Here is a 13874-nt window from a genome sequence, read left to right on the forward strand (position 1 = left end):
CTTTAAATAAATCTTTATTTGACGCAAGATGTAACATTACATTTTCATTCATAGAGTGATTGATTACATACTTTTTGCTTTCAACTGTAAATTTTTCCAAATTAATTAAAATATTTGATAATTGACAGATGCTGCGGTTTGGCTGCGGTGCGCGTTTCCGGATTATTTTGTTTTTCCCTAAAATAAGGAAAAAGTATGCCTTTCATACATTTTAGAACTACAGCTTTTATAAAGCACTAGAAACATTTTATGAACGGGTTAGGTTCAAAAATAAAAATTGCAATCCATTAAAAACTATGTATTTTTAAAAATTTATTATTAAAATCTCATATAAATAAATTAGTCTGAACTATGTATTCTGTCGTCCACATTTCTATTCTAAGTTTGGATAGTTGTGGAGTTGACGTTGTTGACGAATATGCTGCAGTGCAGTTTGTTACCGCTTTTTCTGCACTGATGCCTTCGAAGCGGCAGTAAACTTAGTATTAAGTAATTTATTTCAAGTCAACCCATGTTGTGAAACCAAAAGATTTGACAATTATTAAGCGATATGAAATATCCTATAAAAATGAATAAAAAATTTGAATTTGATCCGCTGTAAAATTACGAAAGGCAGACGGAACTTGCTACAGGTAAAAAAAATTCGTAATTCAGAATCGTAGTCAGGTTTTCCGGGCTCTTTTAAAGAAAGGTGAGGATGTAACCGGGATGAAGAAGAAAACTGTAACTCTTCGGCTGATGACGCCAGTATAACCTGATCTTCGGCATAAAGAACCTATTTGACGAGTAACTCATTCATCCTTATTCCAATTTCAGACCCTTTGAAATAAAAAAAATAGGTTGACCAGCTCGGTGACGCAACACATCCTTGTTTTAACTTGTTTTTGTTTATATTAGAATGAAGCAAGGGTATTTCTCACATATAGAGTCGGTAACATTACTTTTATGGCAGATTGACATTGGCAGCAGGCAGCACCAGCACGAAGTACGGTAGCAAGCAATAGCAGAGCAGGCAGTTCTGATTTTTTAGACGACGTCGTCGTGTTGATTGCAGCTGTTCGTGTAGCGTGAAAACGTGTCGTATCGGAGTGTTTTGAAATAAACTAATTGGTTGCTTTGATTATTCGTGAACCGATGCATTTTCAATGATTATACAAAGAAGAAAGTGCTGTTCTTGAAGTGACATATTGATTAGTGTGTTATTTGCGTCGCAAAGAGAGCCATTATGGATTTCAAAATAGCCGTTTTCAACGCTGCACGGGATGGAAATTTAACACGTCTTAAAGTAAGTATTTAGAAAATAGAGCAAGCCATTCCTTTTCGTTAGAATTTTATAATATAATATGCAGTATTTTGAAAGTCACACTTAGTATTTCGTGCTATATCAGAACCAATAAGAATTGCTTGCTACCACCGTAGTAAGTATGTATTTTAGCTCGTTTTCCGTTACCTAATAACTGTAGTTACAGTGTTTTACATACGTTTTAGGTCTGTTCTTATTTATTACCGCTTCTTTCACTAAATTTATAAAAACGATCATTGTTTTCGCATCAAGTTCAGTTCATGGATAGTAGTTTTTATTTAATTATTATAAAAATCATCAATTGCCACAAATGAAACCCTGTTCTTTACTTTTTGTTCATATAAGTTACATAAATTACTAGGGAATTCATGCTTCTATTGCTGAATAAAAAGGGATTACTTTAATCGCACTCACAAATACAGTTTTACTCAATTTCTCTCAATATATTGTTCAATGAGCTGCTGGTAAGTTCATCACATATGAGAACAACTTCTATAAATATTAAAATGCACAAACAATGAATTAAAGAATAATAATTAAAAGACATTAATAGGAAAATCTCTAATTTAATATTTATTTTTCTTATTTGAGCAAAAAGTAGGGACCTATTTACCTTTTGTTTCATAACTGACATCCCCATCCAACACACATTCCAATAAGTCTAATCTTCTATTATGAGAACTGCTTAAATCATAATTCCATCCCTGCTTCTTTGTTTCTTACAACCCAGTTCTTACAACTTAGGAATTTTCAAGGCTTGCATAAAATACCTTCGACTCCATTATTAGTAGTGACTGCATTCTGACCATTGTACCACTGCCCATTTTTAATTGGAGGACGAGCTGCACAAGATAAATGTGCCTATTTTCTCCTTTTATAACTACCTTGGGAAAGAGATGGAGTGGTCCTTTAATAACTTTAAAATTTACACTAGTAACAATTATTTAAATTCAGTAACAAAAGTTATTAAAATTCAGTATTTCAATTAAGTTATCATGGCAATATCATATTTTTATTTACAAATTTTTACCTTTAATTATTAAAAGATGATCATAAATTAAGCAGTACTAAGTTGTATAACAGATAAAAACAAGAAGAATGTCAATGTAATAACTCACACACAAAAAGGGATGTGAAAATATGCAAATAGCCTGTGGTTTCGCTTGCATGGTCCTCCTTGAGATCTTGAGGAGGTCTTTGTGTCTAAAGGACACGCTGATTGAGACTCATGTGTTTTTATTATAACAGTTGTATGTGTTTTTGTAATTCTGTAAATCAGCAAAAAAGTCATTTGAATTAAGTGTTAGTGGAATGCTGTTTGTCATTCAGTAATCTGCACTGCAAATAGTAATTGAGAATTAAACATATATATTTCATGTTCAGGATTGTATGGTCAGGACATGAGTTGTGAATGTTTATTACATACATACACTTCTATATCCTTTGCATATAAATAGGCAATGTTCAGCATTTTGGCTTAATCATAGACTTTAGATTCAAATAGTGAGAGGTTGCTAGCCCATCGCCTAAAACAAGAATGCCAAGATTATAAAGCTTAGTCGCCTTATTTATTTTTTTATAAAAATAGTATCTATTAATGATTAAGTCTTCCATAGTCTATAGAAATTTCCATTACATTTCCCAGCACAATTTGTGATTTCATACTCTTTCTGTTCGCTCCTGTAATATTTATTCATTTGTTGCTATGCTTCTGCACCTGCAGTTGTGGCATTTTGCCAAACTGCTCTGAGAGGGCGACCCCGTTTTCCATATGAGAACTTTTTGATTGATTTAAACATCTCTTAATAATGTCAAAACTCACAGACTCATTTGAAATGCATGGTATTCAAGAGTGACAAATATAAGAGGATGTTGCTGTTGAAATGATTTAAGTCGCTATCAAACAGAACCTCTAGATGAGGACAGTTCCACCATACTATTTTAGTGTTTAGGAAGAACAATTTAGGTAAGTTTTTTTATTTGAATTGTAAATTCTAAGTGTGGAACAAATGCCTGGCCAGGCGCCACCGCTGAGCTTGGGTAAAAGGTACAGCCCAAGTAAATGTGAGCGCCAACTGACCAGAGGTAATAGTTGGTATTCAATTGTCTGGGTCCGAAGAAACATTCCCCGATTCATTCGCGCACTCTGACATTTAATTTTAACTTACACATTCATATTGACGTTTATTTACGAAACATAACTTTGTTTTAAATCATTCATATAGCTTTCATTTTATCCTTTGTGACAATAGGAAACAATTATATGTTAAATAATTCAAGGATTCGACGCATTAACTTGCAGGCGGGGTCAAATCCCTAGAACAAAGACAGGAGCTGAGGTCTTGCTCTGTAAAACGGCATATGTTCCGCACTGTTTCGCTGGACTGACAATAAATGTTCTGGAGGGAAAGTAGGCAGGAGTGCATTGCCCTCATTCGCATTCTGTTTACACTCCACAGGCACAACCAACGTGTGGGCGATCCGAGATTGAGCTAAGAAAATTTAGAAACGGCCAAAAGGAGAACGGGCTTTAGCGAAATCATTACCTGTTCGCTATTTTCGTTAAATTTTCAACCGCTTGTCGCAATAAATTGCCTCGTTTGACCGATTTAAAATATGCCACGCAGATTTCTGGTTACTCATCCCAGATGCGCGAATGCAGCGTTAGTTTACTCACAAAGCGACGCGATATAATTAAACTGTGATCCCAAGTTGTCGGCTCAAGCGTTCCGCTACAGCCGATGTTGGTTTTATGAGCGAAATGCTTCAATGATCAACATTGAAACATGCTGTCGCCGGCGCAAATTCTTTTGACATGAATTTCATCTGTGTTTTTGTGTTTCGCGTTGCGGACACGCATAATTTTAAACTAAATTTACATTCAATAAATCCACTTTTACAGTCCGAATCATTCTATGCTTTGTTTTTGTGATTAATTAAGGGTTCCGACAGTTTTATTATCACTCTTCACTGCGCCGTTTCCGGGTTACTGTCCTACTTATGAGATGTATGACTAAACAACCCAGATTTTGTTGCGTTTTACGCGTTTCTTCGAGGTCGGATAAAGCATTAAAAGGCACGTCCCGGGAGTCAGTTCTGTTGGAATTAGACCATGGCTCATCGCTTTTCCTCTATTTCGTTTTGTCGCCGGTCATTGCCGGCTCTTTGTGTTCATGAGTCATCGGTCATTCGCCGTGCTCTTCTTTAAAGCTCGGAAGATGGAACCAGGAAGGATAGGTACGTTTTTGTTCCTACATGTTTTCCTAGTGGCCTTTGTTAGGTATAATGTCCATGTTTTTGTCAGTTTCATACTTGGATGCCTGCCAAAAGAACGCATACATAATTAAGTAGACAATGAGGATGTGGTGCAAAACTATTTTGTTGGAATTGGTTTATTGGGTTGTTGTACTACGTCGATGTTTTTAAATTGAGTTTAGAATGTGCCGAATTCATCTAATGGTTTATTCATGACTTCGCTTATATATTCATTGTCTATTGTTTTAGAACAAAATTAAATATTATTTAACAAATTTATATATAGGCTATGGTTATCTATTTTGTCTGTTTGATGTCCAGCGAAACTATTGCAGACAAATGAACTTGCGTTATCCTTGCGTTGTGCCGTGTGGCTCCCGGCACCAATAAGAAAAAAAATAGGACCACTCTATCTCGTTCCCATGAATGTCGTAAAAGATGACTAAGGGATAGGCTTATAAACTTGGTATTCTTCTTTTAGGCGATGGGCTAGAAACCTGTTACTATTTGAATCTCAATTCTATCGTTAAGCCAAACAGCTGAACGTGGCATATCAGTATTTTCAAGACTGCTGGCTCTGTCTACCCTGCAAGGGATGTAGACGTGATAATATGTATGTTATCCTTACGGCAAATCATGTTCATGGATATAGGCAAACTCTTCTTATTTAAGACATAGACACTCGAGTGGTTCGGCACCTATTTAAAAATGATATTAGATTTTTAAATATGTGCCGAACCTGATTCTTGATGATATTTTGATCTCATTGTATAAGGTTTTTCCAATATTAGTTCTCTGCTAATAAATTCTGATAAATTCTGTCATTATCGTTCCTTTTTTTTGGTAAAATATTAATTAATTGTACGGTAATCCCACAGTCTGTTTTGGAGTACCTACTTATAATTAAATAATTGAATTATGTATGAGATTCGTATTTATTTTTAGATGCCTTAAATTTATTTTGACTGCGTAATGTTCTCATTTTTTGTGTCATGTTTACCAAGTTAAATAGCATATAAAGTGCCATTAGTTAACAACAAGCCTTAATGAACTTGACAGTGAATACCCAAAAATTTCGTAGATGCGTTTCTCAGACACTTCTCAAAATGGGTTCATAAATACAATAGGCAGAGTCAATCATTTCGAAAAGACTGAAAGACCCCGTTCACCTTGGTTTCATGTTGGAATCGAGATTCAAATAGCCCATGGCCTACAAGAGGAACATTTTAGTTAGTTTATAAGCCTATCCCTTACTGGTCTTTTACGACATCAATGGAAAAGACATGGAGTGGACTTCGAAGTCATGTAAATTAGTTTGAATACTAACCAATGCTCTAATGCGGTGAGGGAAAACACCCTAAGGAAACCTACACATTAAAGCAACTGGTTGTGTTGCCCTGATCCAATATGGGTTAGATTCCCCTAAAATGGTGGCGGAGGTCAGATGGGAGTATCTTCGTGTTAAAACATGATGACTTACCCGATCCCGGATCATGGTCAAAAGGAGCAACCCGGGGTCTTCTGAGAGTAACGCCAGGGGGGGAAAAGTTAGTCAAATGAAGTTACTTTATGAAAAAATGAACATACATGCATATACTCACGTTTATATCCCATGGGGGGTAGACAGAGCCAACAGTCTTGAAAAGACTGACAGGCAACGTTCAGCCGCCTGGCTCAATAATAGAATTGATATTTAAATAGCGACAGGTTGCTAGCCTATCGCCTAAATGAAGAATCTCAAGTTTATAAACCTATCCCTTAGTGGTATTTTACGATATCCATGGGAAAGAGGTGGATTGGTACTTTTTTCTATTTATGCCGGGAACCACACAGCTGTTACTGTATGTCATTAACTTTTAACAGTGCAAACCATTGCTGTTACCGCCATACTACAGTTACGCTGTCAGAAAGTGTTACAGGAGGTTACAAAACGCAGTTGCTACACGTGCGCCCGCGCCGTTGCGTCTCTTGTGTTGCAAGAGAGCCGGGTTAATGCCATTTCGACTGTTGCAATTTTAGCTTAGACCGTGATTTTCGATGTCTGAATATTTTTTTTTTGCACTATGTAATTTTGTATGTAATTGATTGTTAAAATATGAAAGTGATTTTGTCTTATGATATCTGATTATCTTTTTTTGCGCTGCGTACGTGATGATTGAAAGAAACTGGTGGTTAATTTATAAAGTTGATGTAAAGATCAATAGAGTTGATCTCTTACCAATTCTACACAGAACGTGCTAAGCATGCCCTTCCATCAAGTTCATGTTCTGTTTCTGGTTATATACATCAAATCGCGCCTCTTTCTCGAAGGGATAGGCAGACCACATCTTTCCACTGGCCCTGATCTCTGAATACCACATTAGTTTCATCCACATTCATATCTCTTTTCATGCAACATTTCGTGTATATTTTGATCTTGTTACTACTACTTAGTTAAATAACTATTTCTAGTTTTTAAATCAAACAAAATGCCAATCAGCGTCATATTTGACTTGACAAGTATTTATTTACGCAAACAAACGAGAATGTTCTTTAATTTGCGCATAGAGTTTGAAATATATAAAATTAAATAAGTAAGTACTGTTGTTATGGAAATGTTATTCATTCTATATCAATGTGTAAACTCGTTCACATGGTTTGATAAAACCCAAGCCGAGATAACCTATCATTCGATATCTCGTAAGTTTTATTGATAAAACCTGCAAATAAATAATAATTAAGAGCTCAAGCTGCTGTTGTTATCTTGTTTTGGCTGTTCATTAACTATGCCAGTGTTTTTTTTTAACTTTGCATTTTGGATTTTCTTGGGTGGCTTATATAAGTAAATAAATTTATACGGGACAGATTGAGTTAGCCTCGAAGTAAATTCGAGACTTGTGTTACGCGATACTTACTCAACGATACTATATTTTATAATAAACTAGCGACCCGCCCCGGTTTCGTACGGGTGCAAAATTATAAATGTTATTATACATAAAAACCTTTCTCTTGAATTACTCTACCTGTTACAAAAAACCGCATCAAAATCCGTTGCGTAATTTTAAAGATTTAAGCATACAGACAAACAGACTAAAATAGCGACTTTGTTTTATACTATGTAGTGATAGTTACATCGGTAAACATCCAAAACCCAGGGCAATCAGAAAAAGTCAGTTTCTCATCAATGCCTGGCCGGGTATAGAACCCGGGAGATCAGGTGTCACAGACACTGACTAGAGCGTACTACCGCTGCGCCATAGAAGCCGGCAAAACAATAAATAAAGATTAGGTTTAATCCGTTATGAATAACATGCAATGTCAACATTTTAAATTTAGTGATGATTAGCTCGCGACTTCGTGCACTGTAAAAGTTCACTGAAAATGCTGATCCCCTATAGATTGCCATTTAGGAGGGGTGATGGGAGAAATCTTTGTATGCCAGTTTTTAAGTTGGACCAAGCCAAACACATATAAGAAAACCGCATTCAAATCTGAGTTTTCGCGTAATGCGAGTACAAACATACAGAAAGACAGAGGGATAAAATTGTAAAAAAATCAAACTTTTGGCTTCTGTAAGTCTTAAATATCTACATACCGAATACAGACATCGCGGTCAGTTACTATTTTATTATAAGTATGCATTTTAGTACTCTTGTTAAACTACTAGAAAAACCTTTTAGAAACCGCATATTTATGTTGTTGTCATTGTATACGGCGGTTAGAAATAGAATATTGCATTTACATCTACATAAAACGGAGTAAAATTGAAATCTACATCTTTGCGAAATGCGAGCAATTTATTATGAATAAAATTTTGTTTGATTTTATTGACATTTCAATACATTTGATATTCTTTTGCGTCGCAAATTTATTCCGCTTCCAGTGCCTTGTCTGACCTTTTTCGTTTGTGTTGCTTTTCTATTTGATGTTGTGACGGCTTATTTGCTTTTGTCTCACAAATTGCGACAACATTTTTGAAGCCTGGCTTTCCAGAAATCTACATTCGATATTGTAAGGACGTAGAACTAGTAATCGATCAGAATGGGCTTAATACTAGAAATAATAATTGTGATAGGAGGGTAGATAGGTATTTGTATTCGTCTAGGCACTAAACCAATGAACTAGTTAATTCCGCACAAAATATTATTTAGTGTTGCTAACAATTCCAAGTTTTTCAGTTCGAATGAAATGTGATCATCGTTCGACTTCTTACATATAGTAAATACGACTTATTTAGTTTGCCCACATTGGTGTAATCTGGGACAGGAATGCCCTACAACTATTTGCCATTAGATAACCCGCCTGAGTGTGACAAGAGTTTACCGTCACGGCAGGCTTGTCGCGTCATGTTCCTTACATCATGACTCCTATTACGCGACACGGGTAATGACTGCGTAATGTTGGTTTGAATTCAATTCTGATACTTTCACGTGAAGACATAGGAGTCGTTGAATCTATACTGTTCAAGGTAAACCTTCAAGGTAATAATAAACTTAGAAGACTTTTGCTAATTTTTTGTGAGTTTATGTATGTATGTATGTATGTAAGACTTTTGCTCGTGAAGGTTTAACGAAGGATGGTTATTAAATTAACCAGCTGCGTCTCGGCGAATAAAAAATACCTATGTGTGTTTATTCCAGGTTATATTCTACCCATGTTCTAAATTTCATTAAAATCCGTCTAGTAGATTTTGCGTGAAAGTGTAACAAACACACATACATCCTAACAAACTTTAGAATTTATAATATAACTATAACCTTAAGCAGGCTTAAAGATAACGCAAAGCCGCCAAGCTGAAATTTGGAAATGTTATGCTTTCTATGGTAATTCATGATGCAAGTACATAAAATCAATCTACCTATTCCGATCTATGATTATTACTTTGTTGTAAATTTATTGATGAGGACAATTAGTCCTGATTTATAATTTTTGACGAAATAAAACTCTGGACACCATAATGTATTCAGTGAGCGTTCGAAAAAAAGGCGGGAAGATTTTCTTTTTTTTTACTATGAAAATTGCGCACAGAAAACTAATTGGTGCAAACGTTTATTTATGAATTATGAAGTACATGCGATAAACAATTTAGATAGGTGAAGTTTTTGTTTGTTTATAATTTTTTTTTGCCTGCCTTTTAAACCCGGTAGTATTATATCATTGTTCTGTAAATAGCAAAATTATTTTGTGAGTAGTAGGTACGTATCAGGAAGAAATAAAAATATACCTGCCTAATTATAATCAAAAGTTACTACTCGTTGAAATTTAGCTAAAAATATGCAAATATGTATATATATTAATGATTGCTTGCAAATGTTGGCCTCGTAAGTAGTTTGTTTTGCGTGTTTACGTGAGAAATACGGATGTAGAATTTAGATTTTTTGTATAGGATATGTACCTAATGAGTAGGCATATTGCTTTTTTTCAGCAATCAATTCAACTTGCTTTTTCTTACTGTTCTTTTTTTCAGCGGAATTTATCTAAGTTAGCAAAAATTTTTTTGGAGTTTCAGAATAAAAATATTGTAGGTATAGCCAGTTAACCTACTTACTAAATTTCGATCAATTTGTTATCTATAAAAGCGAAAGTTTGTAAAGATGTGTGTATTTATAACCTTTTTATGCAAAAACTACAAGAAGGATTTAGATGGAATTTTGTACACGGGTAGAATAAAATATAATATACATTAATCGTATAAAATATGCGGCACTTGTTATTCCGAAATTCCCACGAAAGCGAAGCCCCGGAGCTCAGATAGTTTAACGTTTGATCGTTAAGGAGTTGCAAATATTCTCATACTTACTCGAAAGCTCTCATAATAAGATACGTACGATAATTAAGACCATCTTTTCCTCATTGTTGTAAATCAAATTACTTCCTTGGTTTAACACTTGTTTTCCTCAAGCGTTAATCACTTCTTGAATAAAAGTCCATTTCCACATGTCGTCACGCGCGATGCTAGTTCATGTACAGCCAACAGCATATCAACATACCCAAATGCAAATTCACTATCTTCATGCAGGATAGCTATAATAGATAGATATGATGTTCACTGTACGTGTAATAATTATGCGTTAATATAATATTTAGCAATCTCACTCTGATCTTTTCGCTTTGCCGCCTTTGTACAAAACTGTGATCTATACTGTAAATGACAAGGCGATTTTTTGAAGCGTGATGATGCATACGGTTGTGAGTCGCCCCTTTTTGGGAAATACATCTTTAGGTGAGAGTAAGAGGGTAAAAAATATTCGTATATCCACATCTTAGTCCCTATTTTTCATGTCTATGGCTGGAAGCCAAGGTGCTCCTTATAGTTGCAGCGCGTGTAATATAGCCTATGCCTTCTTCGATAAATGGTCTATTCAACGCAAAAAAAAATTTCAATTCGAACCAATAGTTCCTGAGATTAGCGCGTTCAAACAAACAAACTCTTCAGCTTTATAATATTAATATAGATATAGACATTAGGGAAAGTTGCCGACAGGAAGCCAAACCGTCATTGCCTTAGATAGAACATATAGGAAGTCATTGCTATCAATACAACTGATTTATTAAACGACCAAGTCACAAGCCAAGTCATATTAAATGTCTTAAAATTTCGCATGACGCTAGACTAAAGCAGCAACAAAACTTGGATAATCTGTCCTTAAGATTGAAAAACATCTTATAGTCGCTTTCCACAAAGACATCTAAGTACAATCTTTAACGAAGAAGAGAGGACTTAAACTAGTAGTAATTAAGAAAAGGACAATAACACTGCCCTAAGATTGCAGAAGAATCATGGCAACTGGGCTGGCCCTGATCTGGAACAGAACTTGAATAACAACTTTGCGTGTGCATTACATGACGTGTCTAATTCGAATGCAAATCTAAACAAATCAATTATTTAATCTATCTGATGTAACCCGTAATTCGATTGCAATTTAACAATTGATTTGTACGGTATCCGAATGATGCAAATAACTCGATAAGGCAATCACGGCGACAGTAATTACATCTGTAGATTACTATTGCTGTTAATCTTATTTCGATAGAAACACTTTTATAATTAGGGCGAAAGGTTTCGCCATTCTTAGTAAAGCTTAACATTTCGAAAAGACTGTTATGTACCTTTCGTATCACATTGGGATGGACAATTTCAAAGAAGCCGTGCGTTCAATAAATTTGGCTAAAATAGGATGACTATAAGGTAACGATCAAAATAAGTAAATGTCTTAGATCATTTATTCAATGAAAAAAAAATATAGTAGTAGCAAAAACTCAAGGTAGACAGCAATTATAAAATATGTAAGATCCCATCTCGCTTTAGAGAGAATAGGAACAGGAGTGGGAGGGCAGGGCTTCGAAAGTGTTTACTAAAATAACTAGGCTAACGGCTGTACCGATGTGTGATAGTAAAAAAAATTGGTCGTTTTAATAATCTTGTTTACGCTACTGGCATCGAAAATTCCAGTTCTACTATTAAGAACAAACGAGACTAGATCTGGAGTGATGTTATGTGTTTTTATATTTTTATTTCTCTTTTTATCTTTTAAGTAAAAATCTTTTTGAGTTATTAGCAGAATTTAAGATTTGAAGGCAACATTTGAATTTTGAATCGGAAATGATGAAAAAGATAATGTAGATTGTAATAAAAATTGGGTTAAGTGGTCAACGGTCCATTTCAATGAAGTTTGCTCAGTTGGAATATTAAGGGATTATTATCAGCAGCAATAGAAGCTATTTATTGTAGCAGTTAGTGCAAATTAGTTTGATTTATTGGAATTTAAATCGACGCATCAAACAATGGTGGATATTACAGATACTATTTGTTTTATGGTAAAAAGTTTCATTAAAATGTAACAATTTACGAGTATGTATGAAATGTCATAATGCAAAACTTAGCCACAAATCAAAAGGTTTGTTTTGTAGACAGCAATGTCTAGAATGGTTTTATAAATAACTGAATTTACTAATTTAATATTTATGAAGAACTTTGTTATGATTGTATTTTCGATGATTGAAGTTTAATTTCTCTTTTATATTTGTTGCAGGTAAGTTTCAGCAGCACATTATCGATCTTCAACATGAATTTAAACGCGTCAGGTATTGTTCATTATCTTCCTTTCTTTTTGCAACATTTTTTATGAACATCAATTATTTCCTCATGAATTAATACATTAATCAACTTGTTTCCATAAATACTTATCGAAAGAATTTTGACAAGTTTTCTTATCTGGTTATTGTTTTGGGTGAGTCTGCTGTGTCGAGTAATTTTTTAATGGTTTGTGAGACGCAGGTCTTATGGCATATTTATTTTTGAATTCGTCATGCGTATCTCCAGTACATACAAATAGAATTTTTGCCGACACACGTCTCTCATCACGTACTTAATAATAGTAACTTATATCGTCGCTAGAACGAGATCACCGGCCATGCTCTCAGTAGCAATGTCTGCTTTATCTTCAACAAAAATTTATAAGAATTACGATCTTTAGGATCATTGTTGTTTGATCATCTTTATGGGTTTTCAAAGAAAAGTTTAAAAGACTTCGTAGATTCATGTTTGCCAATAGAAAATATCAAAGTCATACCACTGGAATACTCATTTTATTCCAGAAAAAAATGCCACTTCGACCTGGTAGGTCTACTTATTAATGATTATCTTTAACCAAAAAGACGTCGGTAAGTTTGCGAGACATGACGGAGAGGTCAGACTTCCAGTGACCACGGAAGCACCTGCACGTGTGATCGCCATGTAGGGACGTGGCCTCAACAACTCGATATGGACTGAGATATGTATGTTATTAGCATCATGTGCGTACGCTGAAAATATTGTAGTCGTATACATATCCATCCTATGAACCTTGCAGATCAGAGGAAGAGTAGCAGACATCGTAGCATTAATTTGAAATACGACTAGATAGCATTTGATTTCTAAACACAATAACAACGCCTTTTGCCTGTAGTAAGGAATATCCTTTGTTTTGTAGAACGTCTCAAAAAAGAAAAGACACTAAAATAACAAGTAAACGAAATTGAAACATTTATTGATAACAAACAATACAAACCTAATAATACTTCAGTGTAGTCAAAGAAAGAAAAATAACAATGCATGATACATGACTAATTAAATATACGTGTTCACGATCGTTTGAAATGTTTCCTCGTGTCTCGCTTACAATGAATAACTCACATAAAAGGAGAAAAGACATTTAGATCTCTCCATATACGGTGTATCAAGATTTTCAATGCGATATCAAGTGATATAGATTCTATCCTTTTCATACACATGTTTGTTTGCATTAGTGCATAAGGGATGCTAAACATCAGGACGGAAGAGTTGTGAATCAATTAG

At 34.7% G+C, this 13874-nt stretch overlaps 1 protein-coding gene across 1 annotated transcript in view; it reads left to right on the top strand.

The window, feature by feature from the left end:
- Nucleotides 1-964: 964 nt before the first annotated feature.
- LOC106143318 (protein fem-1 homolog CG6966) overlaps nucleotides 965-13874 on the top strand; it is a 54529-nt gene continuing 41619 nt past the window's right edge. The window contains exon 1 of the mRNA XM_060948571.1: nucleotides 965-1285. Within this exon, the coding sequence (XP_060804554.1) occupies nucleotides 1226-1285 (60 nt within the window). The 5' untranslated portion in view covers nucleotides 965-1225. The remainder of the gene's footprint in view (nucleotides 1286-13874) is intronic.

This window comes from Amyelois transitella, chromosome 16 (assembly GCF_032362555.1).
Source record: "Amyelois transitella isolate CPQ chromosome 16, ilAmyTran1.1, whole genome shotgun sequence".
NCBI lineage: Eukaryota > Metazoa > Arthropoda > Insecta > Lepidoptera > Pyralidae > Amyelois > Amyelois transitella.